Below are 25433 nucleotides of genomic sequence, written 5' to 3'. Positions count from 1 at the left end.
CCCGCCCCCCGCCTCGGCCCGGCCTCGGCCCCGCCCCGGCCTCGCCCCGGCCTCGGCCCCGCCCCCGCCGCCTCGGCCCCGCCCCCCCCGGCCCCACGCCCCCCCCGCCTCGGCCCCGGCCACGCCCCCCCGCCCCCGCCTCGGCCCCCCCCCCCACCTCGGCCCCCCCCCCTCCCCCCCCCCCCCCCCCCCCCCCCCGAAGGGCACTGAAGTTCAGCTTGCCCAGGGCGCCAGCAACCCTAGGGCCGGCGCTGGTGGGCAGCATGGTAGCATTGTGGATAGCACAATCGCTTCACAGCTCCAGGGTCCCAGGTTCGATTCCGGCTTGGGTCACTGTCTGTGCGGAGTCTGCACATCCTCCCCGTGTGTGCATGGGTTTCCTCCGGGTGCTCCGGTTTCCTCCCACAGTCCAAAGATGTGCAGGTTAGGTGAATTGGCCATGCTAAATTGCCCTTAGTGTTGGATGGGGTTACTGGGTTGTGGGGATAGGGTGGAGGTGTTGACCTTGGGTAGGGTGCTCTTTCCAGGAGCCAGTGCAGACTCGATGGGCTGAATGGCCTCCTTCTGCACTGTAAATTCTATGATAATTCTATGATAGGGGGCAAACCAGAGAAAGTGGCATGGGGGGGGGGGGGGGTGAAGTCTTGAAGCCGACAGGCCAGTGACCGCGAGAAAAGGGGAGAAAGAGAGAATAACCACGGGGGTTGCAAGGGGAAAGAGGCCGCAGGCCATAGAGAGAGAGGAAAGAACATAGAACATACAGTGCAGAAGGAGGCCATTTGGCCCATCGAGTCTGCACCGACCCACTTAAGCTCTCACTATCCCCGTAACCCAATAACCCCTCCCAACCTTTTTGGTCACTAAGGGCAATTTATCGTGGCCAATCCACCGGCACGTCTTTGGACTGTGGGAAGAAACCGGAGCACCCGGAGGAAACCCACGCAGACACGGGGAGAACGTGCAGACTCCGCACAGACAGTGACCCAAGCCGGGAATCGAACCTGGGACCCTGGAGCTGTGAAGCCACAGTGCTAGCCACTTGTGCTCCCGTGCTGCCCCTAGGATTGAGAGAAAGAGAGACCAGACCACCGAGAGAGAGCCAGAGTCCGAGGGAGAGAGAACAGGTCACGGAGAGAGGGCGATAGATAGGACTCACATGCTCATGGACCATAGCGGTTCACCTTTTTCGAGAGGGGGTGGGGGGGGATATGACACATTGCCCATGGAGCACAAAAGGGATTGTGGGGGGTAGTCATCATGGCAATAAGGGTCTCAGCATCTATCTGTACTTTGTTTAAACATTTATTGCCCATCTCTCTGTCTGCACCTCCCGCTGCCTTGGGAGAGCGGACAGTGTAGTAGAGCAAAGCCAGGGAGGATGGGCTGCAGAGGGAGAGGAATGAATGGAAAGGGTTAACAGACAGCCAGGCTGCAATATTCACACTCACTGTGGACAGACAGGCCAAATTACCCCCATCACAGACAGCAGTAACAGAGTTGCCCCCCAAGTGAGATCTGTCCGAGGCTGCAGCAGCAGAAAGAGAATCGATACCGCTTAACGACACTCCGCAATGGCTAGAAGAGCCTCCGGAAACTAATCAAGTATCAGGGAAATGGGGACAAGAACGCCATCAAAATCGGTTTGACAAACAACACGTTTTGATATTGTTTTTGTTTTCCAATTTAAAGTGCCCAATTCTTTTTTCCCCAATTAAGGGGCAATTTAGCGTGGCCAATCCACCTACCCTGCACATCTTTGGGTTGTGGGGGCGAAACCCACGCAGACACGGTGGGGGGGGGGGGGGGGGGGAATGTGCAAAATCCACACGGATAGCGACCCAGGGCCGGGATTGAACCCGGGACCTCGGCGCCGTGAGGGCGCACTGTAACCACTCCGCCGCCCGATGATTTGATATTGTCAACAGCTGGACAGAATACGTCCAGAAAACGATTAAAGTTAAAGCACACAGGACAAGGGATCCATATAATGTGATCAAAACAAAACTGTAACAAATTCAAAGTAACAATATGACGACCTAATGTAAATGTGACACTTTGTAACGCATAAAAGGAGATAAGAATGTGTAAACCAGCTGGAATTACAGCCCCGAATTCTGCTCTCACTCATGCATGTTGAATAAAAGCCGTTTTTGTTGAAGTTCGATACAGTCTCAAAGGACTGAGTTTGTTTATTCCCTCCAGCAGGCAGGAGAATCAAAGACCCCTCTCACCCGGGTTATTCTCTCTTCAATCGGGCAGGAGATACAAAAGTCTGAGAACACGCACGAACAGATTCAAAAACAGCTTCTTCCCCGCTGTTACCTGGGCCGGGATTCTCCCCTACCCGGCGGGGCGGGGGGTCCCGGCATACCGGAGTGGTGAGAACCACTCCGGCGTTGGGCCTCCTCAAAGGTGTGGAATTCTCCGCACCTTTAGGGGCTAGGCCCGTGCCGGAGTGGTTTCCGCTCTGCCGGCCGCCACGAACGGCCTTTGGCAGAGGTCCGTGCTGGCGGACGTCCGTGCATGCGCCGGAGCGTCAGCGGCTGCTGACGTCATCCCGGCGCATGCGCGGGGTTAAGGGTCTCTTCCGCCTCTGCTCTGGTGGAGACCGTGGCGAAGGCGGAAGAAAAAGAGTGCCCCCACGGCACAGGCCCGCCCGCCGATCGGTGGGCCCCGATCGTGGGCCAGGCCATCGTGGGGGCACCCCCTGAGGCCAGAGCGCCCCGTGCCTCCTCCAGGACCCCGGCGCCCACCTGCGCCGCCAATCCCGCCGGCACCAGGCGTGCTTTGATTCCCGCCGGCGGGAGAGGGTTGTCAGCGGCGGGACTTCAGCCCATCGCGGGCCGGAGAATCAGCGCGGGGACCCGCCGACCGGCGCGGCACGATTCCCGCCCCCGCCGATTCCTGGGTGGCGGAGAACGTGGGCCACGCCGGGGGCGGGATTGACGCCGGCCCCGGGCGATTCTCCGACCCCCCCGGGGGGTCGATGAATTCTGCCCCACATTCCTAAAGGACCCTCTTATAGACTGACCTCTACTGAGTAATAATGCACTCTGGAATGCATCCCAAGGCAGGCCAGCAGCACGGTTCAATTCCCGTACCAGCCTCCCCGAACAGGCGCCGGAATGTGGCGACTAGGGGCTTTTCACAGTAACTTCATTTGAAGCCTACTTGTGACAATAAGCGATTTTCATTCATTCATTTCATTTTCATAAAAGAGATGGCTAGGGAAATTGCAAATTTACTAGTGATAATTTACCAAAATTCACTAGACTCTGGGGTGGTCCCGGTGGATCGCAAATCAGCAAACATCACTGTTTAAAAAAGGAGGTAGGCAGAGAGCGGGTAATTATAGGCCAGTGAGCTTAACTCCGGTAGTAGGGAAGATGCTGGAATCTATCATCAAGGAAGAAATAGCGAGGCATCTGGATGGAAATTGTCCCATTGGGCAGACGCAGCATGGGTTCATAAAGGGCAGGTCGTGCCAAATCAATGTAGTGGAACTTTGTGAGGAAATTATCAGTGCAGTAGATAACGGGGAGCCAATGGATGTGGTATATCTGGATTTCCAGAAAGCTTTTGACAAGGTGCCACACAAAAGGTTGCTGAATAAGATAAAGATGCATGGCATTAAGGGTAGAGTAGTAGCATGGATAGAGGATTGGTTAATTAATAGAAAGCAAAGAGTGGGGATTAATGGGTGTTTCTGGGTGAAGCACGGTAGCATTGTGGATAGCACAATCGCTTCACAGCTCCAGGGTCGATTCTGGCTTGGGTCACTGTCTGTGTGGAGTCTGCACATCCTCCCTGTGTGTGCGTGGGTTTCCTCCGGGTGCTCCGGCTTCCTCCCACAGTCACAAAGATGTGCAGGTTAGGTGGATTGGCCATGATAAATTGCCCTTAGGGTCCAAATTGCCCTTAGTGTTAGGTGGGGTTACTGGGGATAGGGTGGAGGTGTTGACCTTGGGTAGGGTTCTCTTTCCAAGAACCGGTGCAGACTCGATGGGCCGAATGGCCTCCTTCTGCACTGTAAATTCTATGAAAAAAAAAAATTCTCTGGTTGGCAATCAGTAGCTAGTGGTGTCCCTCAGGGATCAGTGTTGGGCCCACAATTGTTCACAATTTACAAAGATGATTTGGAGTTGGGGACCAAGGGCAATGTGTCCAAGTTTGCAGACGACACTAAGATGAGTGGTAAAGCAGAAAGTGCAGAGGATACTGGAAGTCTGCAGAGGGATTTGGATAGGTTAAGTGAATGGGTTAGGGTCTGGCAGATGGAATATAATGTTGACAAATGTGAGGTTATCCATTTTGGTAGGAATAACAACAAAAGGAATTATTATTGAAACAATAAAATATTAAAACATGCTGCTGTGTAGAGACCTGGGTGTGCTAGTGCATGAGTCGCAAAAGGTTGGTTTACAGGCGCAACAGGTGATTAAGAAGGCAAATGGAATTCTGTCCTTCATTGCTAGAGGGATGGAGTTTAAGACTAGGGAGGTTATGCTGCATTGTATAAGGTGTTAGTGAGGCCACACCTGGAGTATTGTGTTCAGTTTTGGTCTCCTTACCTGAGAAAGGACGTACTGGCGCTGGAGGGTGTGCAGAGGAGATTCACTAGGTTAATCCCAGAGCTGAAGGGGTTGGATTACGAGGAGAGGTTGAGTAGACTGGGACTGTACTTGTTGGAATTTAGAAGGATGGGGGGGATCTTATAGAAACATATAAAATTATGAAGGGAATAGGTAGGATAGAAGCGGGCAGGTTGTTTCCACTGGCGGGTGAAAGCAGAACTAGGGGACATAGCCTCAAAATAAGGGGAAGTAGATTTAGGACTGAGTTTAGGAGGAACTGCTTCACCCAAAGGGTTGTGAATCTATGGAATTCCTCGCCCAGTGAAGCAGTTGAGGCTCCTTCATTACATGTTTTTAAGGTAAAGGCACGGTAGCACAAGTGGATAGCACTGTGGCTTCACAGCGCCAGGGTCCCAGGTTCGATTCCCTGCTGGGTCACTGTCTGTGTGGAGTCTGCACGTCCTCCCCGTGTCTGCGTGGGTTTCCTCCGGGTGCTCCGGCTTCCTGCCACAGTCCAAAGATGTGCAGGTTAGGTGGATTGGCCATGCTAAATTGCCCTTAGTGACCATAAAGTTTCGGAGGGTTTATTGGGTTACGGGGATAGGATGGAAGTGAGAGCTGAAGTGGGTCGGTGCAGACTCGATGGGCCAAATGGCCTCCTTCTGCACTGTATGTTCTATGTTCTAAAGATAGAGGGGGCGATTCTCCCAAATGGAGCCAAGTGTGAAGGCCGTTGCGTTTTACGACGGCACGAAACGGGCATGGAGATGTCCAATTCTGGCCCCCATAGGGGGCCAGCACGGCGCTGGAGCGGTTCACGCCGCTCCATCCTCCCTTTCTGGCGCCAAATAGGCGCCGTGCCAACCCGTGCATGTGCAGGAGAGGCCGGCCCGCCGATCGATGGGCCCTGATCGCATGCCAGACCCCATCGGAGGCCCCCCCCCGGGGACGGAGCCCCCCTCACCCCACACAGGCCGCCCCCCCGGCCGTTCGTGCAGAGTTCCCGCCGGCAGCGACCAGGGGTGAACAGCGCCGGCCGGACTCTGTCGTATCCGCGCGGCCGCTCGGCCCATCCGGGCCGGAGAATCGGCGGCCCCGCCGATTCCAGTGGCCCGCGCCGATTCTCCGGCCCGGTGCGGGGCTTTGAGTGTCGCCCCCAAATAGTTTTTTGAAGAATAAAAGGATTAAGGGTTATGGTGTTCGGGCTGAAAAGTGGAGCTGAGTCCACAAAAGATCAGCCATGATCTCATTGAATAGCGGAGCAGGCTCAAGGGGCCTAGTTCTTATGTATGCTTCACCCGATGTCTGTGACTATGTATTTACATTGTCTATTTATCCAATGTCCTATGTTTTTCATGTATTAAACGATCTGTCTGGACTTTAGGCAGAACAATACTTTTCACTGTACCTCAGTGCACGTGACAATGAATCTAAACCTAATCTAATTACCCTTGAATGGAGCGGCTTGTTGGACCATGTTTGTGGAGTCACAGAGTGTCAGGCTCAGGCGTAGAGCTTTAGAGCAGTTAATAAAGTATACAGTATCCTGGGATTCATTAACAGAGTACAAGAGCAAGGAGGTAATACTGAACTGATACCAGGCACCAGTCTGACCTCAGCTGGAATATTGTGCCCAGTTCTGGGGGCCGCACTATAGGAAGGATGTGAACACGTTGGAGAGAGAGAGAGAGCGCAGAAGAGGTTTACAAGGATGGTTCCAGGGATGAGAAACTTCAGTTATGGGGATAGATTGGAGAGGTTGGGACTGTTCTCCTTGGAGAGAAGAAGGCCGAGAGGGGATTTGATAGAGATGTTCCAAATCATGAGGGGCGGGGGGGGGGGTCTGGACAGAGTGGACGGGGAGAAACTGTTCCGGTTTCGTGATAGGATCGGGAACGAGAGGGCGCAGATTGGAAGCGATTTGAAAAGAAGCCAATGTGATTTGAGAAAATCCCTTTTTCACACAGCGAGTGGTTGGGGTCTGGAATGCACTGTCTGGGAGTGCGGTGGAGGCAGGTTCAATCGGGGCGTCCGAGAGGGCGATGGACGATTATCTGAATAGAGACAATGTGCAGGGTGGGGGGGGGGGGGGGAGGGGGGGGGAAGGCAAGGGAACGGTACTAAGTCACGGTGCTCGTTTAGCGAAACGGGGCAGACAGGATGGGCCGAGTGGCCTCCTCTATCGTAACCATTCTGTGAACAGTTTTACAGGCTGAGTCCGTGTCCATTGGGAGTTGGGAAGGGTGAAGGGCCACTTGATTGAAACCTTTAAGATGTGGAGAAGATGTTTTCTCTTGAGCGAGAATCTAGAACTGGGGAGAGGGTTCACTGGCGACATGAGGAGAAATATCTCCCCTCAGAGGGCGGTGAGTTTCTGGAACTCTCTTCCTCAAAGGGCGGTGGGAGCAGAGTCGCCGAATATTTTTAAGGCCGAGCTGGATAGATTCTCGATTAACAAAGGGGGGGGGTTAAAGGTTACCGAGGGGTTGGTGGGAATATGGAGGTTGAGATTTCAATCGAGATCAGTCATAACCTTTGGGCGGCATGCGGCGCAGTGGTTAGCATTGCTGTCAACAGCGCTGAGGTCCCAGGTTCGATCCTGGCTCTGGGTCACTGTCCATGTGGAGTTTGCACATTCTCCCCGTGTCTGCGTGGGTTTCGCCCCCACAACCCAAAGATGTGCCGGTTAAGTGGATTGGCCACGCTAAATTGCCCCTTAATTGGAAAAAAAAATGAATTGGGTACTCTAAAATTAAAAAAAAAATCAGTCACAACCTTATTGACTGGCAGAGCAGACTCGAGGGGCCTCCACCCCCACTCCTATATTGGAATGCCTGGCACCATCAGAGGTTAATCGGTGTAATGAATGTAGGAATTTCAGATATTTTGTCCCATATGCATTTGGTGCAGTAAAGATGAAATGTCTGAGTTGAAAGACAGCTACGCTTTTTGGAGCCAGAGATGCAATTAAAGCATCGTAAAAGTTTGGGCTAATGGACTTTTATTTAGAATCAGAGGGTTCTCTGGGGGAGTGGAAAATTAGAGACATTCTGCGGGATTCTCCATCGGCGGTATCCTCCGCTTCGCCAGCACCGCACTCACGCTCGCGGTTTTCCAGACGGTGCAAGGGGTGGCCACAATGGGAAACCCCATTGGTCAGCGGCGCGAACGGAGAATCGCTCTGCCGGCATGGCTGCGCCGTGCCGGAAAACAGGGCCGGAGGGACGGGGAATCCCGCCCGTTGTGGTCAGCTTAGTCAGATGATGTAGTCAATGGGAGGAGCCAGGGCTGAAGCAGTCTAGTGTTGAGGTTTTTCAGGGGTTAGTTTCTGGCTGGAGCGGGAGCCGAGATGGTTTCTGAAGAAATAAAAATAAATGTGGTGTGCTGACGGGGGGGGGGGGGGGGGGGGGGGGGGTCAGGTCTTCTTTGTTACAGCAGTCTCAAAAGATCTCTCTTCCTCAAAGTGGAGAATTCGAGGCATCTCTATACAGCGAGTATTCCTGAGTGCTCACTGTGTTTAAAAGTGGATTGCGATCGGAGTTGGTTTTGTTGTTCGAGTGGAAATAAGCTGGTTCCCTGGATAGTTGGGAGACCCTGGGCGGGATCGTTCGTCCCGCCACAACCGCTTTCTGGCGCGGTGCGCCCCCACCGGCAGCGGGATTATCCTTCCCGGCAGCTGACCGATGGGGTTTCCCCATTGTAGGCACCCCCACTCCGTCGGGAAATTGCAAGCGCAAGTGCGCTGCCGGCAAAACGGAGGGTCCCGCCGATGGAGAAACCAGCCCATTGTGTTTGAGCTTGGTAAGGTGATGTAACTTCGGGCAGCACAGTGGTTAGCACAGTTGCTTCACAGTGCCAGGGTCCCGGGTTCGATTCCCGGCTTGGGTCACTGTCTGTGCGGAGTCTGCACATCCTCCCCGTGTCTGCGTGGGTTTCCTCCGGGTGCTCCGGTTTCCTCCCACAGTCCAAAGATGTGCAGGTTAGGTGGATTGGCCATGATAAATTGCCCTTAGTGACCAAAAAGCTTAGATGGGGTTACGAGGATAAGGTGGAGGTGTGGGGTTGAGTAGTGTGCTCTTTCCAAGATCCGGTGCAGACGCGATGGGCCGAATGGCCTCCTTCTGCACCGTAAATTCTATGATTGTATGAAACCGTTACGCTATGATAATGGGAGGAGCCAGATGATAGAGTCAGATGTTGAGGTTTTCAGTTTAAAATTGAGATTGGGATGTGACCAGAAATTAAGCATCTGCTCTTGATGCAGTTCAGTTAAAGATCTGTCTGTAGACAGACTAGCAGTTTCCAGACAGTTCAGTAAGTATGGGAAGCTGAAACTCAAGCTCTGAAAGCAGCTTCTGAAGACTTGCCTTCTTCTGACAGGGGGTCAGGTGTCCTTCTTTCCAGCAGTCTCAAAATAATTCTCTTTTCCAAAGTGGAGTATTCGAGACATCTCGATACAGCGAGTATTCCTGAGTGCTAACTGTGTTTAAAAGTGGATTGGGGTCTGAGATGGTTTTGTTGAGTGGGAATAAAGATAGCAGTTAAGGGTTATTGTGTTACTGTATTGATCAGCATTGTTTAACGGCTAATTGTAAGCTATTTTCTTGTGTGATGTTAAAGATACTTTAATCCTGTGTTAGTAATAAAGTTTGTTATGGGCGACACGGATGCAGTGTGTAGCACTGTTGCTGTACAGCTCCAGGGTCCCGGGTTCGATTCCCGGCTTGGGTCACTGTCTGTGCGGAGTCTCCATGTTCTCCCCGTGTTTGCGTGGGTTTCCTCTGGGTGCTCCGGTTTCTTCCCACAAGTCCCGAAAGACGTGCTGTGAGGTGAATTGGACATTCTGAATTCTCCCTCAGTGTACCCGAACAGGCGCCGGAAGGTGGCGACTAGGGGCTTTTCACAGTAACTTCATTCAAATGAAAATGAAAATCGCTTATTGTCACGAGTAGGCTTCAATGAAGTTACTGTGAAAAGCCCCTAGTCGCCACATTCCGGTGCCTGTTCGGGGAAGCTGGTACGGGAATTGAACCGTGCTGCTGGCCTGCTTTAAAAGCCAGCGATTTAGCCCAGTGTGCTAAACCAGCCCCTGTGTGCTAAACCCAGACACATTGCAGTGTGAATGTAAGCCTACTTGTGACAATAAATATTATTATATCCCTATTTTGTGTGAAATCGTTCCTGGAGCGAGATATCTGGTTGGTGGTTTATCTGGGTTGGTTTATCTGGGGCTGGTTTAGCTCACTAGGGGCTGGTTTAGCTCACTGGGCTAAATCGCTGGCTTTTAAAGCAGACCAAGCAGGCCAGCAGCACGGTTCGATTCCCGTACCAGCCTCCCCGGACAGGCGCCGGAATGTGGCGACTAGGGGCTTTTCACACTAACTTCATTGAAGCCTACTCGTGACAATAAACGGTTTTCATTTCATTTCATTTCATATCAAAATGAAAGTAAAATATTGAGGGTTCTGTCCAGTATCCGAGCCACTGTTGGGGACTACTCCAGGAGCGTAATATTTGGAATTGGCTGCTCGTCTGTCTCGGTGGCTGGGCCCATCTCCCCGTGTGTATGTAAAAGAAAGTCCAACTCCTTCGAAAGTCGGGCCCTGCTGCGAATCGTGCCGAAGGAAGAATCAAGGGGTCCTTTTCTTTCAAAATATTTATTTTACAAAAATTAAAACTGAACGGGCAAGGTACAAAATTGCCCGCTGAACCTTGCCCCAGCCTCAGCTCGTTCCAGGGGCGCCGCGAGGCTGCGTAGAAGCTAATAAAGACGCCACGCTGCCCGATGGGGGACTCGGGAGAGCTGGAAACCCACTCAAACTGGCTGGCTGTAAGCTTCAGAGCAGAGAGGCCATTCTCCGAGCTGGCCAAATCAGCCGGGACCTCGCCGAGGGCCAATGGCTGTGCTCGGTGAGGCGGGGGATGGGGGGGATCACCGGCGTGTGGAGAGGGGGAACACTCCCTCATGGCAGGAAGCTCCCAGCAGGGTGATGGAAACGCTTTAGCGATGCCCCGGTACGCATCTCCGAGGAGGTCGAGCGTCCCCGCTGGCTCCTGACTTTGCCATCGACCGAAAAGGAGGAAGGTTCGTCTGCGGGGAAGGCAACGGTAGGGCGGCGCCGCGGTTGGCGCAACACAGCGCCAGGGACCCAGGTTCGATTCTGACCTTGGGTGGCTGTCTGGGCGGAGTCTGCACGTCCTCCCTGTGTGTGCGTGGCTTTCCTCCGGGTGCTCCGGTTTCCTCCCACAGTCCAAAGATGCGCAGGTGGGGTGGATTGGCCATGATAAAATGGCTCCTTGGTGTCCAAAAGTATAGTTGGGGTTACGGGGACAGGGTGGAGGTGTGGGCCCAGATAGAGGGCCGGTGCAGACTCAATGGGCCGAATGACCTCATACTGCATAGTCGGGATTTTATGATTTCACATGCGGGCAGAGCCGAAGGCTGGGCACGGACCTCCAAATCTGCCCCGTGTGCCCTGACCCGTCTAAACGTCTGCTTCCTCAATCATGCCTCCTACCGTGTCCCTCAGTCCCACCTTCTCCCCATATCTCCCAATCCCACCTTCTCCCCATATCTCCCGATCCCTCCTTCTCCCCATATTTCCCAATCCCTCCTTCACCCCATATTTCCTAATCCCACCTTTTCCCCATATTTCCCAAACCCACCTTCTCCCCATATCTCCCAATCCCTCCTTCACCCCATATCTCCCGATCCCTCCTTCTCCCCATATTTCCCAATCCCTCCTTCACCCCATATTTCCCAATCCCACCTTCTCCCCATATTTCCCAATCCCACCTTCTCCCCATATCTCCCAATCCCTCCTTCACCCCATATCTCCCGATCCCTCCTTCTCCCCATATTTCCCAATCCCGCCTTCTCCCCATATCTCCCGATCCCTCCTTCACCCCATATTTCCCAATCCCGCCTTCTCCCCATATCTCCCGATCCCTCCTTCACCCCATATTTCCCAATCCCTCCTTCTCCCCATATCTCCTGATCCCTCCTTCTCCCCATATTTCCCAATCCCACCTTCTCCCCATATCTCCCAATCCCTCCTTCACCCCATATCTCCCAATCCCTCCTTCTCCCCATATTTCCCAACCCCTCCTTCTCCCCATATCTCCTGATCCCACCTTCTCCCCATATCTCCCAATCCCTCCTTCACCCCATATCTCCCGATCCCACCTTCTCCCCATATTTCCCAATCCCTCCTTCTCCCCATATCTCCCGATCCCTCCTTCTCCCCATATTTCCCAATCCCACCTTCTCCCCATATCTCCCAATCCCACCTTCTCCCCATATTTCCCAATCCCACCTTCTCCCCATATTTCCCAATCCCTCCTTCTCCCCATATCTCCCGATCCCACCTTCTCCCCATATCTCCCAATCCCTCCTTCACCCCATATCTCCCGATCCCACCTTCTCCCCATATTTCCCAATCCCTCCTTCTCCCCATATCTCCCGATCCCTCCTTCTCCCCATATTTCCCAATCCCACCTTCTCCCCATATCTCCCGATCCCACCTTCTCCCCATATTTCCCAATCCCACCTTCTCCCCATATCTCCCAATCCCACCTTCTCCCCATATCTCCCAATCCCACCTTCTCCCCATATCTCCCGATCCCACCTTCTCCCCATATCTCCCGATCCCACCTCCTCCCCATATCTCCCGATCCCACCTCCTCCCCATATCTCCCGATCCCACCTCCTCCCCATATCTCCCGATCCCACCTCCTCCCCATATCTCCCGATCCCACCTCCTCCTGCATGTTGGCAGAGTCTGGAGGTCTGCCATCTTCGAATTGGAAGCCAATACTTCCAGTTTAATCCCACAATCCAAGTGGGATTGGGTGAGATGGAGCCAACAGAGCAAGGCATACCTGGCTCAATAGCCTCTTACTGCCCTTCAATGTTGGCAGCATTGTTCCAGCAGTTCTGGAGACCACCCACCCGAGGAAAAGTGAACGGATTCGGCCTGCACCAAATGTGCAGAGGGAGAGAGTTCTGTAGAACCAACAGAGGCCAGGGTGGATTATCGCCCAGGCTTTGCCCTTCCTGTACTGCGTCACCACTCCCCCTCCCCCAATGACCGCACCTCCAACCTACCTCCCACCCCCTTTCTGTAGAGCACCGAACGATATTGAGGGAGGGGAGTTCCAACTAACCCGGGCGCCACACACCGGCCCTGAGTCTGGGCCCGGTCTTCAGGCCTGAGGCCTGAGGCCTGGCAGTGAGCAACAGGGGAGCGCTGTTTGAAGCTGGACCAGGAGATCAGAGCGGCTGGGTGAGAGTTAGGGGAGGTGGGAGTTAAGGGGGGGGGGGGGGGGGGATAGAAAGTGCCTTGAGATCTCCACTGGTTTCCTGGGACGAAAATTTTGTCCACGTGCTCGGCACAGGCCCCGGCGAGGGGGATAACCTCAGACGTCTCAGTGCCATGGGCGGCGGTTCCTGCTCGACAGCCAGCACCGTCATCCAGGTCAGGGCGTGCGACCAGCGCCATCCATGTAGAGGGGCTCGTGGACATCCGTGAGATCCCGGCCAATAATTTCATTCACTGCCGGTGGAAAGAAAATGAGTGTCATCAGGCAGAAGAGAACAGCACGGGGTTAGATACAGAGTAAAGCTCCCTCTACACTGTCCCCATCAAACACTCCCAGGACAGGTACAGCACGGTGTTAGATACAGAGTAAAGCTCCCTCTACACTGTCCCCATCAAACACTCCCAGGACAGTTACAGCACGGGGTTAGATACAGAGTAAAGCTCCCTCTACACTGTCCCCATCAAACACTCCCAGGACAGGTACAGCATGGGGTTAGATACAGAGTAAAGCTCCCTCCACACTGTCCCCATCAAACACTCCCAGGACAGGTACAGCACGGGGTTAGATACAGAGTAAAGCTCCCTCTACACTGTCCCCATCAAACACTCCCAGGACAGGTACAGCACGGGGTTAGATACAGAGTAAAGCTCCCTCTACACTGTCCCCTTCAAACACTCCCAGGACAGGTACAGCACGGGGTTAGATACAGAGTAAAGCTCCCTCTACACTGTCCCCATCAAACACTCCCAGGACAGTTGTTTACAAGTGGCCTCACTCAATGCCTCTGATTCGCAGACTTTCATTCAACAATCTGTATGGCGACCATGAGTTCCCAGAGGTGAAAGGTCAATGGTTTGCCTGTTGACCCTGGCCACTGAGGATCTAAAGGGGCCTTACGCCATTGGTTCTTACCGTCATCTAATGTGATGCCCTGGATGGATATGGTCCGGAACGGCACTTCGCAATCCGGAACGTCTGACTCGGTTTCCGCCTCCGATGGTTTTGGCTTCTCCGACGCGACTCCTGTTGGCCCCTTGCCGCTCTCACCACCCCGTTCGATCTCCCGAGACTCCGATTCTGGGAATGGACGGTCCTCCGTCGCGTCCAAAAGGGTCGGAGGTGAGGAATTGTGGGGAGGTGCGACCTTTTGCGCGCTCAGCCCATGACCCTCGTCCTGGAAGGCACATGGGCTGTATGCTGGGGCCTGGCCCTGGGTGGCGACGCTGGGATTGGAGCGGCGAGGTGGTGAGCCGGGGAGGCCGAAGTGATCTCCCGGGCCTGGGCAGTAGGGGCCGGTTGCCGAGCAGGGCAATGCCCAATGGGGTGGCGAATAGGAGCAGGAAGGCCCCAGTGGGGGATGGGCCAAAGGTTGGCCACGGTCTGCTTGGGTCAAAGGGTAGCTGTGGTTGCGCTGGGCCAAGGGGTGGCCGCGATTGGCTTGGGTGCTGGGGTAGCACGGGATGGACGGACTGAAGGGTTGGGCCAAGGACTGGGTCAAGGGTCGCCCATCGTCACACCGGCTCAAAGGTCGGCCGGGCTCGGTACGGGTCAACGTGGGCGCGAATCCGGGAGGTATGGGCGCGCAGGGCTCGTTCCAGCCTGCGCGGATCAGAAACCCGTGAGGCGCGAAAGGGCTGGCTCTGCCGAAGGGCTGGGACCCGGGGCACGCCGGGTTGGAGAGGGAGATGGATGGCGACGCCGTCGCCAGCGACGACGTAGGCCCCTGGTCAGAGGTCGAGGCGGGTAGCGGGTATTCGACGGGGGAACGGAGGGGAGAGGTGAGGCCTAACTCAAAGGCCGCGTGGGGTTCTTCTTTGATGGGAACTAGAAGCAGAATGAAGAGAAAAACGGGTGGTTAGACACCGGTAATTATTTATCAGCTTTGCTTTCCGTCAGCTCTGTGTGTCACAGCGACGCTCACGCTCGACAAGCCGGAGACTGTAAGTTGGAGTCTCTGGTTCAGAGACTGTAGAACCGTACTCCAGCACTGACACTCTGCGTTATATAATCATACAATTTACAGTGCAGGAGGCTGCCATTCGGCCCATCGAATCTGCACCGGCCCTTGGAAAGAGCACCCTACTCAAGCCCACGGCTACACCCTATCCCCATAACCCAGTAACCCCACCTAACCTTTTGGACACTAAGGTTTCCTGGCGTGGAGATAATTTATGAGGGATGTGTCATGGGAGTGTCCCTTTAAGAAATGTTTTGTGTCACCAAATGGCTTCAGTGATGTCATTGTGTGGGTGGAGCTGGGCTGTGGCTCTGAGTTGTACTTTCGTTTTACTTTTGGAAGCCGTCTTGTCTCCCTCTCTCTCTGTCTGTCAAAAGGTGTCTCCAGATCACTTGATAACTTCAAAATAATAACTGTTTTCTGGAAGGAATTCAAACCTACTGTTTTGGTAAAAGGGTTTTTTCTTTCATGGATGTTGTTACTTGATTGAAACAGTAAAGTGAATTCATTAAGGGTTATATATGGAGTACTGTAGCTGTGTGGGGTCTTTATGTTTATAGTTGATAAATATTCTTACTGTTGTGTGTTTATACAAATGTTAACTAAATTCGTAGAATAAAGATTGTTTTTTGATTAAAAGCGCCTAAGGCCTTTGTTGAATAACATCTGAAAGGCAGGTCCTTGTGCCCATCGGAACCAAAATGGAGAAACAGTTGTAGGTCAGGTGATCTCCATGATATACTTTGTAGTTTTCTAAACCCTGGTCCATAACAATGGTGGCTAGTGTTGGATAAACAAGTCATGGGACATATTAGTGGGAGGGAACTGAACCGTATTGACTCCATCTACACCTCTCGCTGCCTGGGGAATGCGGGCAGCATCACCAAAGACCCCTCCCACCCCAGTTATAGACATAGAAGTTACAGTGCAGAAGGAGGCCACTCGGCCCATCGAGTCTGCACCGGCTCTTGGAAAGAGCACCCTACCCAAGCCCACCCCCCCCCCACAACCCAGTAACCCCACCCAACACTAAGGGCAATTTTGGACACTAAGGGGCAATTTATCATGGCCAATCCACCTAACCTGCACGTCTTTGGACTGTGGGAGGAAACCGGAGCACCCGGAGGAAATCCACGCAGACACGGGGCGAACGTGCAGACTCCGCACAGACAGTGACCCAAGCCGCGAATCGAACCTGGAGCTGTGAAGCAATTGTGCTAACCACCATGCTACCCTTATTCTCTCTTCCAACTCCTTCCATCGGGCAGGAGATACAGAAGTCTGAGAACACGCACGAACAGATTCAAAAACAGCTTCTTCCCCACTGTCACCAGACTCCTGAATAACCCTCTTATGCACTGAACTGATCTCTCCACAAACCTCGGTGACAGACAGACCTGATCATTACCACCATCAAGGAACAGAATCATCATAGAATCGCTACAGTGCAGGAGGCCATTCGGCCCCTCGAGTCTGCACCAACCCTTGAAAGGGCACCCTACTTAAGCCCACACTTCCAACCTATCCTCACAACCCAGTAACCCATCCTAACCTTTTTGGTCACGAAAGGGCAATTTATCACGGCCAATCCACCTAACCTGCACATCTTTGGACTGTGGGAGGAAACCGGAGCACCTGGAGGAAACCCACGCACACACGGGGAGAAGATGCAAACGCCACACAGTCACCCAAGGCCGGAATTGAACCCGGGGTCCCTGGTGCTGTGAGGCGACAGTGCTAACCACCGTGCCTTCATTCTGCCATCACGCTCTGTCAGCCAGCGACACCCTCATCCTGTGACTGAATAAAAACCCAGTGTACCCCATGACCACACTTTAGGAGAGGGGCGGACTGAAGGAGGGAAGGCCTGAGGGGAGGCTGAGGGAGCGGAGACTGGGGGAGGGGAGACCTGAGGGGAGGGGAGACCTGAGGGGAGGGGAGACTGAGGGTGGGGAGGCTGAGCAGGGGAGACCGAGAGAGAGAGGGGGCTGGGGGAGAGGGGCTGAGGGGGGAGGGGGGGGGGGGAGGCTGAGGGTAGGGATGCTGAGGGAGGGGCTGCTGGGGGAGGGGAGGCAGATGGATGGAAGGCAGAGAGATGGGAGGCTGAGGGAGGTGAGGCTGGGGGAAGGGAGATTCGGGAAGGAAGGCTGAGGGAGCGGAGACCTGAGGGAGGGGTGACTGAAGGAGGGGAGGCAGAGGGATGGGAGTCAGAGGGAGGGGAGACTGAAGGAGGGGAGGCTGGGGAAGGGGAGGCCGAGGGTTGGGAAGGTAAGGGGGAGGAACTGTGCGACATGGGAGAGTCAGGGAGGGGGAACTGAGGGAGAGAAGACTGAGGGAGGGAGGCTGAGGGAGGGGAGTCTGAGAGATGGGAAACACACCCTTCCACTGCTGCCCCCTGTGACCGAGCCGTTCTGTATCTATCTCACCTCTGATCCTGTGCAACTTCACCTTCTGTACCAGTCTACCATGAGGGACCCAAGTCATAGGCCTTACTGAAGTCCATGTAGACAACATCCACTGCCCCACCTTCATCAATCATCTTCGTCACTTCCTCGAAAAGCGCAATCTCGTTAGGGAGACACAACCTCCCGTTCACAAAACCGTGCTGCCTCTCGCTAATATGTCCACTTGCTTCCAAACGGGAGTAATTCCTGTCTTGAATAATTCACTCCAATAGGTTCACCGGCCTGTAATTTCCTGGATTATCCTTGCTACCCTTCTTAAACAAAGGAACACCATTGTCTATTCTCCAATCCTCTGGGCCCTCCTCTCTAGCCAGTGAGGATACAAAGATTTATCTCAAGGCCCCAGCAATTTCCTCCTTTGCCTCTCTCAGTATTCTGGGGTATATCCCATCAGGCCCTGGGGACTCGTCTACCTGAATGTTTTTCAAGACCCCTAAATACTTCCTCCTTTATGATCTCAATGTGACCCAGACCTACACGCCCTTCCCCAGACTCATCATCCACCAAGTCTTTCTCTTTGGTGAATGCTGAGTGGGGGCAGGGAGTGAGGGAGGCGAGAGATCACTACCACCACTTATGAGGCAATTATGGATGGGCAAGGAATTCTGTGCCGAGCCGACGGCGTTCCACATCCTGTGCAGAGATACAGGGCGACCCGGTCATTCCCCTTACCCAGCCTCCCCTCCCTCAGCCTCCCATTCCCCTGCTTCCCATCCCTCAGCCTCCCACCCCCCCTGATTCCCATCCCTCTCCCTTCTATCCCTCTGTCTCCACTCTCTCAGGTCTCCCATCCCTCAGGTCTCCCATCCCTCAGGTCTCCCATCCCTCAGGTCTCCCCTCCCTCAGGTCTCCCCTCCCTCAGCCTTCCTCTCCCTCAGCCTCCTCTCCCTCAGCCCTCCTCTCCCTCAGCCCTCCTCTCCCTCAGCCCTCCTCTCCCTCAGCCCTCCTCTCCCTCAGCCCTCCTCTCCCTCAGCCCTCCTCTCCCTCAGCCCTCCTCTCCCTCAGGTCTCCCATCCCCCTGCTTCCCATCCTTCTCCCTTCCATCCCTTTGTCTCCCCTCCCTCAGGTCTCTCCTCCCTCAGGTCTCCCCTCCCTCAGGTCTCCCCTCCCTCAGGTCTCCCCTCCCTCAGGTCTCCCCTCCCTCAGGCTTCCTTCCCCCAGACTCTCCCTCCCCCCAGACTTCTCTCAGCCTCCCCTCCCTCAGCCTCCCCTCCATCAGCCTCCCCTCCCTCAGCCTTCCTTCACCCAGTCTCTCCCTCCCCCCAGACTCCCCTCACCCTCCCCTCCCTCTGCCTCCCCTCCCTCTCTCCCTCTGCCTCCCCTCCCTCTGCCTCCCTTCCCTCACCCTCCCTCTGCCTCCCTTCCCTCTGCCTCCCTTCCCTCTGCTTCCCCTCCCTCCCTCTGCCTCCCTTCCCTCACTTCCCTCTGCCTCCCTTCCCTCTGCCTCCCCTCCCTCTGCCTCCCCTCCCTCTGCCTCCCCTCCCTCTGCCTCCCCTCCCTCTGCCTCCCCTCCCTCTGCCTCCCCTCCCTCTGCCTCCCCTCCCTCTGTGTGAGTGTGAGAGAGGAGGTGGAAGTGTGGCCTGGCTCAGCCGGCGAGATGAGTAAGTGGGCATGGCGCCAATGTGAAGTCAGCCTGACGGTCAGCAGCAGTCCACGTGAATGGTGGTCGATGGAGGGCACTCACCAGGCAGATACTGGAAGGCCTGGCACGGACTGCGTTTCCTCTTGCCATTGCAGACCAGGAAAAGGACCGGGGCAGCTCTGCTGAGGGTCCGGTTGCGATACGGGGGCACCTCGGCCACGATCAGGGACTGCACAGAATGGTAGGACAGAGTGAGAGAAACTACAGAGAGCTCAGTAAACAGACTGAGAGCACAGATCACACCAGGAGATACAGTTACAGATACCCGGGAGTGAGCTACAGACTGGAATCTAATCGAGGGGTTTGGGTGGTTTATATATAGAATAACAGATACCCGGGAGTGAGTTACAGACTGGAATCTAATCGAGGGGTTTGGGTGGTTTATATATAGAATAACAGATACCCGGGAGTGAGTTACAGACTGGAATCTAATCGAGGGGTTTGGGTGGTTTATATATAGAATAACAGATACCCGGGAGTGAGTTACAGACTGCAATCTAATCGAGGGGTTTGGGTGATTTATATATAGAATAACAGATACCCGGGAGTGAGTTACAGACTGGAATCTAATCGAGGGGTTTGGGTGGTTTATATATAGAATAACAGATACCCGGGAGTGAGTTACAGACTGCAATCTAATCGAGGGGTTTGGGTGATTTATATATAGAATAACAGATACCCGGGAGTGAGTTACAGACTGGAATCTAATCGAGAGGTTTGGGTGGTTTATATATAGAATAACAGATACCCGGGAGTGAGTTACAGACTGGAATCTAATCGAGGGGTTTGGGTGGTTTATATATAGAATAACAGATACCCGGGAGTGAGTTACAGACTGGAATCTAATCGAGGGGTTTGGGTGGTTTATATATAGAATAACAGATACCCGGGAGTGAGTTACAGGCTGGAATCTAATCGAGGGGTTTGGGTGGTTTATATATAGAATAACAGATACCCGGGAGTGAGTTACAGACTGGAATCTAATCGAGGGGTTTGGGTGGTTTATATATAGAATAACAGATACCCGGGAGTGAGTTACAGACTGGAATCTAATCGAGGGGTTTGGGTGGTTTATATATAGAATAACAGATACCCGGGAGTGAGTTACAGACTGGAATCTAATCGAGGGGTTTGGGTGGTTTATATATAGAATAACAGATGGGAGTGAGTTACAGACTGGAATCTAATCGAGGGGTTTGGGTGATTTATATATAGAATAACAGATACCGGGAGTGAGTTACAGACTGGAATCTAATCGAGGGGTTGGGTGGTTTATATATAGAATAACAGATACCCGGGAGTGAGTTACAGACTGGAATCTAATCGAGGGGTTTGGGTGGTTTATATATAGAATAACAGATACCCGGGAGTGAGTTACAGACTGGAATCTAATCGAGGGGTTTGGGTGGTTTATATATAGAATAACAGATACCTGGGAGTGAGTTACAGACTGGAATCTAATCGAGGGGTTTGGGTGGTTTATATATAGAATAACAGATACCTGGGAGTGAGTTACAGAATGGATTCTCATCGAGGGGTCTGGGTGGTTTATATATAGAATAACAGATACCCGGGAGTGAGTTACAGACTGGAATCTAATCGAGGGGTTTGGGTGGTTTATATATAGAATAACAGATACCCGGGAGTGAGTTACAGACTGGAATCTAATCGAGGGGTTTGGGTGGTTTATATATAGAATAACAGATACCCGGGAGTGAGTTACAGACTGGAATCTAATCGAGGGGTTTGGGTGGTTTATATATAGAATAACAGATACCCGGGAGTGAGTTACAGACTGGAATCTAATCGAGGGGTTTGGGTGGTTATATATAGAATAACAGATACCCGGGAGTGAGTTACAGACTGGAATCTAATCGAGGGGTTTGGGTGGTTTATATATAGAATAACAGATACCCGGGAGTGAGTTACAGACTGGAATCTAATCGAGGGGTTTGGGTGGTTTATATATAGAATAACAGATACCCGGGAGTGAGTTACAGACTGGAATCTAATCGAGGGGTTTGGGTGGTTTATATATAGAATAACAGATACCCGGGAGTGAGTTACAGACTGGAATCTAATCGAGGGGTTTGGGTGGTTTATATATAGAATAACAGATACCGGGAGTGAGTTACAGACTGGAATCTAATCGAGGGGTTTGGGTGGTTTATATATAGAATAACAGATACCCGGGAGTGAGTTACAGACTGGAATCTAATCGAGGGGTTTGGGTGGTTTATATATAGAATAACAGATACCCGGGAGTGAGTTACAGACTGGAATCTAATCGAGGGGTTTGGGTGGTTTATATATAGAATAACAGATACCCGGGAGTGAGTTACAGACTGGAATCTAATCGAGGGGTTTGGGTGGTTTATATATAGAATACAGATACCCGGGAGTGAGTTACAGACTGGAATCTAATCGAGGGGTTTGGGTGGTTTATATATAGAATAACAGATACCCGGGAGTGAGTTACAGACTGGAATCTAATCGAGGGGTTTGGGTGGTTTATATATAGAATAACAGATACCCGGGAGTGAGTTACAGACTGGAATCTAATCGAGGGGTTTGGGTGGTTTATATATAGAATAACAGATACCCGGGAGTGAGTTACAGACTGGAATCTAATCGAGGGGTTTGGGTGGTTTATATATAGAATAACAGATACCCGGGAGTGAGTTACAGGCTGGAATCTAATCGAGGGGTTTGGGTGGTTTATATATAGAATAACAGATACCCGGGAGTGAGTTACAGACTGGAATCTAATCGAGGGGTTTGGGTGGTTTATATATAGAATAACAGATACCCGGGAGTGAGTTACAGACTGGAATCTAATCGAGGGGTTTGGGTGGTTTATATATAGAATAACAGATACCCGGGAGTGAGTTACAGACTGGAATCTAATCGAGGGGTTTGGGTGGTTTATATATAGAATAACAGATGGGAGTGAGTTACAGACTGGAATCTAATCGAGGGGTTTGGGTGATTTATATATAGAATAACAGATACCCGGGAGTGAGTTACAGACTGGAATCTAATCGAGGGGTTTGGGTGGTTTATATATAGAATAACAGATACCCGGGAGTGAGTTACAGACTGGAATCTAATCGAGGGGTTTGGGTGGTTTATATATAGAATAACAGATACCCGGGAGTGAGTTACAGACTGGAATCTAATCGAGGGGTTTGGGTGGTTTATATATAGAATAACAGATACCTGGGAGTGAGTTACAGACTGGAATCTAATCGAGGGGTTTGGGTGGTTTATATATAGAATAACAGATACCTGGGAGTGAGTTACAGAATGGATTCTCATCGAGGGGTCTGGGTGGTTTATATATAGAATAACAGATACCCCGGAGTGTGTTACAGACTGGAATCTAATCGAGGGGTTTGGGTGGTTTATATATAGAATAACAGATACCTGGGAGTGAGTTACAGACTGGAATCTAATCGAGGGGTTTGGGTGGTTTATATATAGAATAACAGATACCCGGGAGTGAGTTACAGACTGGAATCTAATCGAGGGGTTTGGGTGGTTTATATATAGAATAACAGATACCCGGGAGTGAGTTACAGACTGGAATCTAATCGAGGGGTTTGGGTGGTTTATATATAGAATAACAGATACCCGGGAGTGAGTTACAGACTGGAATCTAATCGAGGGGTATGGGTGGTTTATATATAGAATAACAGACACCCGGGAGTGAGTTACAGACTGGAATCTAATCGAGGGGTTCGGGTGGTTTATATATAGAATAACAGATACCCGGGAGTGAGTTGCAGACTGGAATCTAATCGAAGGGTTTGAGTGGTTTATATATCGAATAACAGATACCCGGGAGTGAGTTACAGACTGGAATCTAATCGAGGGGTGTGGGTGGTTTATATATAGAATAACAGATACCCGGGAGTGAGTTACAGACTGGAATTTAATCGAGGGGTTTGGGTGGTTTATATATAGAATAACAGATACCCGGGAGTGAGTTACAGACTGGAATCTAATCGAGGCGTTTGGGTGGTTTATATATAGAATAACAGATACCCGGGAGTGAGTTACAGACTGGAATCTAATCGAGGAGTTGGGTGGTTTATATATAGAATAACAGATACCCGGGAGTGAGTTACAGACTGGAATCTAATCGAGGGGTTTGGGTGGTTTATATATAGAATAACAGATACCCGGGAGTGAGTTACAGACTGGAATCTAATCGAGGGGTTTGGGTGGTTTATATATAGAATAACAGATACCCGGGAGTGAGTTACAGACTGGAATCTAATCGAGGGGTTTGGGTGGTTTATATATAGAATAACAGATACCCGGGAGCGAGTTACAGACTGGAATCTAATCGAGGGGTTTGGGTGGTTTATATATAGAATAACAGATACCCGGGAGTGAGTTACAGACTGGAATCTAATCGAGGGGTTTGGGTGGTTTATATATAGAATAACAGATACCCGGGAGTGAGTTACAGACTGGAATCTAATCGAGGGGTTTGGGTGGTTTATATGTAGAATAACAGATACCCGGGAGTGAGTTACAGACTGGAATCTAATCGAGGGGTTTGGGTGGTTTATATATAGAATAACAGATACCCGGGAGTGAGTTACAGACTGGAATCTAATCGAGGGGTATGGGTGGTTTATATATAGAATAACAGACACCCGGGAGTGAGTTACAGATTGGAATCTAATCGAGGGGTTCGGGTGGTTTATATATAGAATAACAGATACCCGGGAGTGAGTTGCAGACTGGAATCTAATCGAAGGGTTTGAGTGGTTTATATATCGAATAACAGATACCCGGGAGTGAGTTACAGACTGGAATCTAATCGAGGGGTGTGGGTGGTTTATATATAGAATAACAGATACCCGGGAGTGAGTTACAGACTGGAATTTAATCGAGGGGTTTGGGTGGTTTATATATAGAATAACAGATACCCGGGAGTGAGTTACAGACTGGAATCTAATCGAGGCGTTTGGGTGGTTTATATATAGAATAACAGATACCCGGGAGTGAGTTACAGACTGGAATCTAATCGAGGAGTTGGGTGGTTTATATATAGAATAACAGATACCCGGGAGTGAGTTACAGACTGGAATCTAATCGAGGGGTTTGGGTGGTTTATATATAGAATAACAGATACCCGGGAGTGAGTTACAGACTGGAATCTAATCGAGGGGTTTGGGTGGTTTATATATAGAATAACAGATACCCGGGAGTGAGTTACAGACTGGAATCTAATCGAAGGGTTTGGGTGGTTTATATATAGAATAACAGATACCCGGGAGTGAGTTACAGACTGGAATCTAATCGAGGGGTTTGGGTGGTTTATATATGGAATAACAGATACCCAGGAGTGAGTTACAGACTGGAATCTAATCGAGGGGTTTGGGTGGTTTATATATAGAATAACAGATACCCGGGAGTAAGTTACAGACTGGAATCTAATCGAGGGGTTGGGTGGTTTATATATAGAATAACAGATACCCGGGAGTAAGTGTGGTTTATCGGATGAGGATTCTCTTATGTCGAATGTGCGGTGGTGCGGGGGGGGGGGGGCTGGGTGGGGGAGGAGGCTGACTTGGTGAGCTGGCCTCTTTACAAATGTTTCTCGCATTCTGCTGACTGTGTGCTGGACTGCCCCCTGCAGTCATTGGTGGATATGGCATCTGTGATGGGGATTAGTGCTGCTGCCGCCGGCTCTCACCTCCGTGCTCTTTGTCCTGTCCACCCTGGCCTCGACCTCCCACTGTGGCCGACCTTCTGCGGGAGGAAAGAGATGCGGCTGAGCCACTCAGAATGGGTTTGAGGCATAATCATCGATACCCATGAAATGTCGATACTGTCCATCCCCAGTCCCCTCTTTGCAGGCGTCGACCTGGCCAAAGCACTGGTCCCCAAACTGCAGACAGGCCCCCCTTTGCCGCCCCCTTACCTTCTCGCTCGCTGGCCGTCTCCCCTCTCTGGTGACCCCTGCGTTTTAAAATCTTTAACCTTTTTTTTCCTCTTGAATCCGTCCACAGCCTCGCCTACTTCCCATCTCTTTAATCTTCTCCACCCTCCGAGCTCCTCCAATCCCAGCCCCTTGAGCAACCATCTCCCCACTCTGTTTCCAATCGCCCCACCAACAACAACTGCGTGGGGCCCCCCAGCTCTGGAATTCCTTCCCCTAAACCTCCCTCTCCGCCTCACTGTCTCTTGTCTGACATAGAGTCGCTGCCGTGCAGAAGGAGGCCATTCGGCCTATCGCGTCTGCACTGAACCTCTGAAAGAGCCCCAAAGAGAAAACGCTGGAAAATCTCAGCAGGTCTGGCAGCATCTGTAGGGGGAGAATTGGAGCTAACGTTTCGAGTCCAGATGACCCTTTGTCACACCCTACCTCGGCCCACTCCCCTACCCGAACCTCATACTCCCACCCAACCTGCACGTCTTTGGACTGTGGGAGGAAACCGGAGCACCCGGAGGAA

At 52.1% G+C, this 25433-nt stretch overlaps 1 protein-coding gene across 1 annotated transcript in view; it reads right to left on the bottom strand.

The window, feature by feature from the left end:
• Positions 1-12318: 12318 nt before the first annotated feature.
• nfatc4 (nuclear factor of activated T cells 4) overlaps positions 12319-25433 on the bottom strand; it is a 194714-nt gene continuing 181599 nt past the window's right edge. The window contains 2 exon segments of the mRNA XM_038775357.1: positions 12319-13129; positions 13809-14720. Coding sequence (XP_038631285.1) covers positions 13053-13129; positions 13809-14720 — 989 coding nt within the window. The 3' untranslated portion in view covers positions 12319-13052.

Source organism: Scyliorhinus canicula, chromosome 17 (assembly GCF_902713615.1).
Source record: "Scyliorhinus canicula chromosome 17, sScyCan1.1, whole genome shotgun sequence".
NCBI classification, from domain to species: domain Eukaryota; kingdom Metazoa; phylum Chordata; class Chondrichthyes; order Carcharhiniformes; family Scyliorhinidae; genus Scyliorhinus; species Scyliorhinus canicula.
This window is presented reverse-complemented; position numbering and strand designations above follow the sequence as displayed.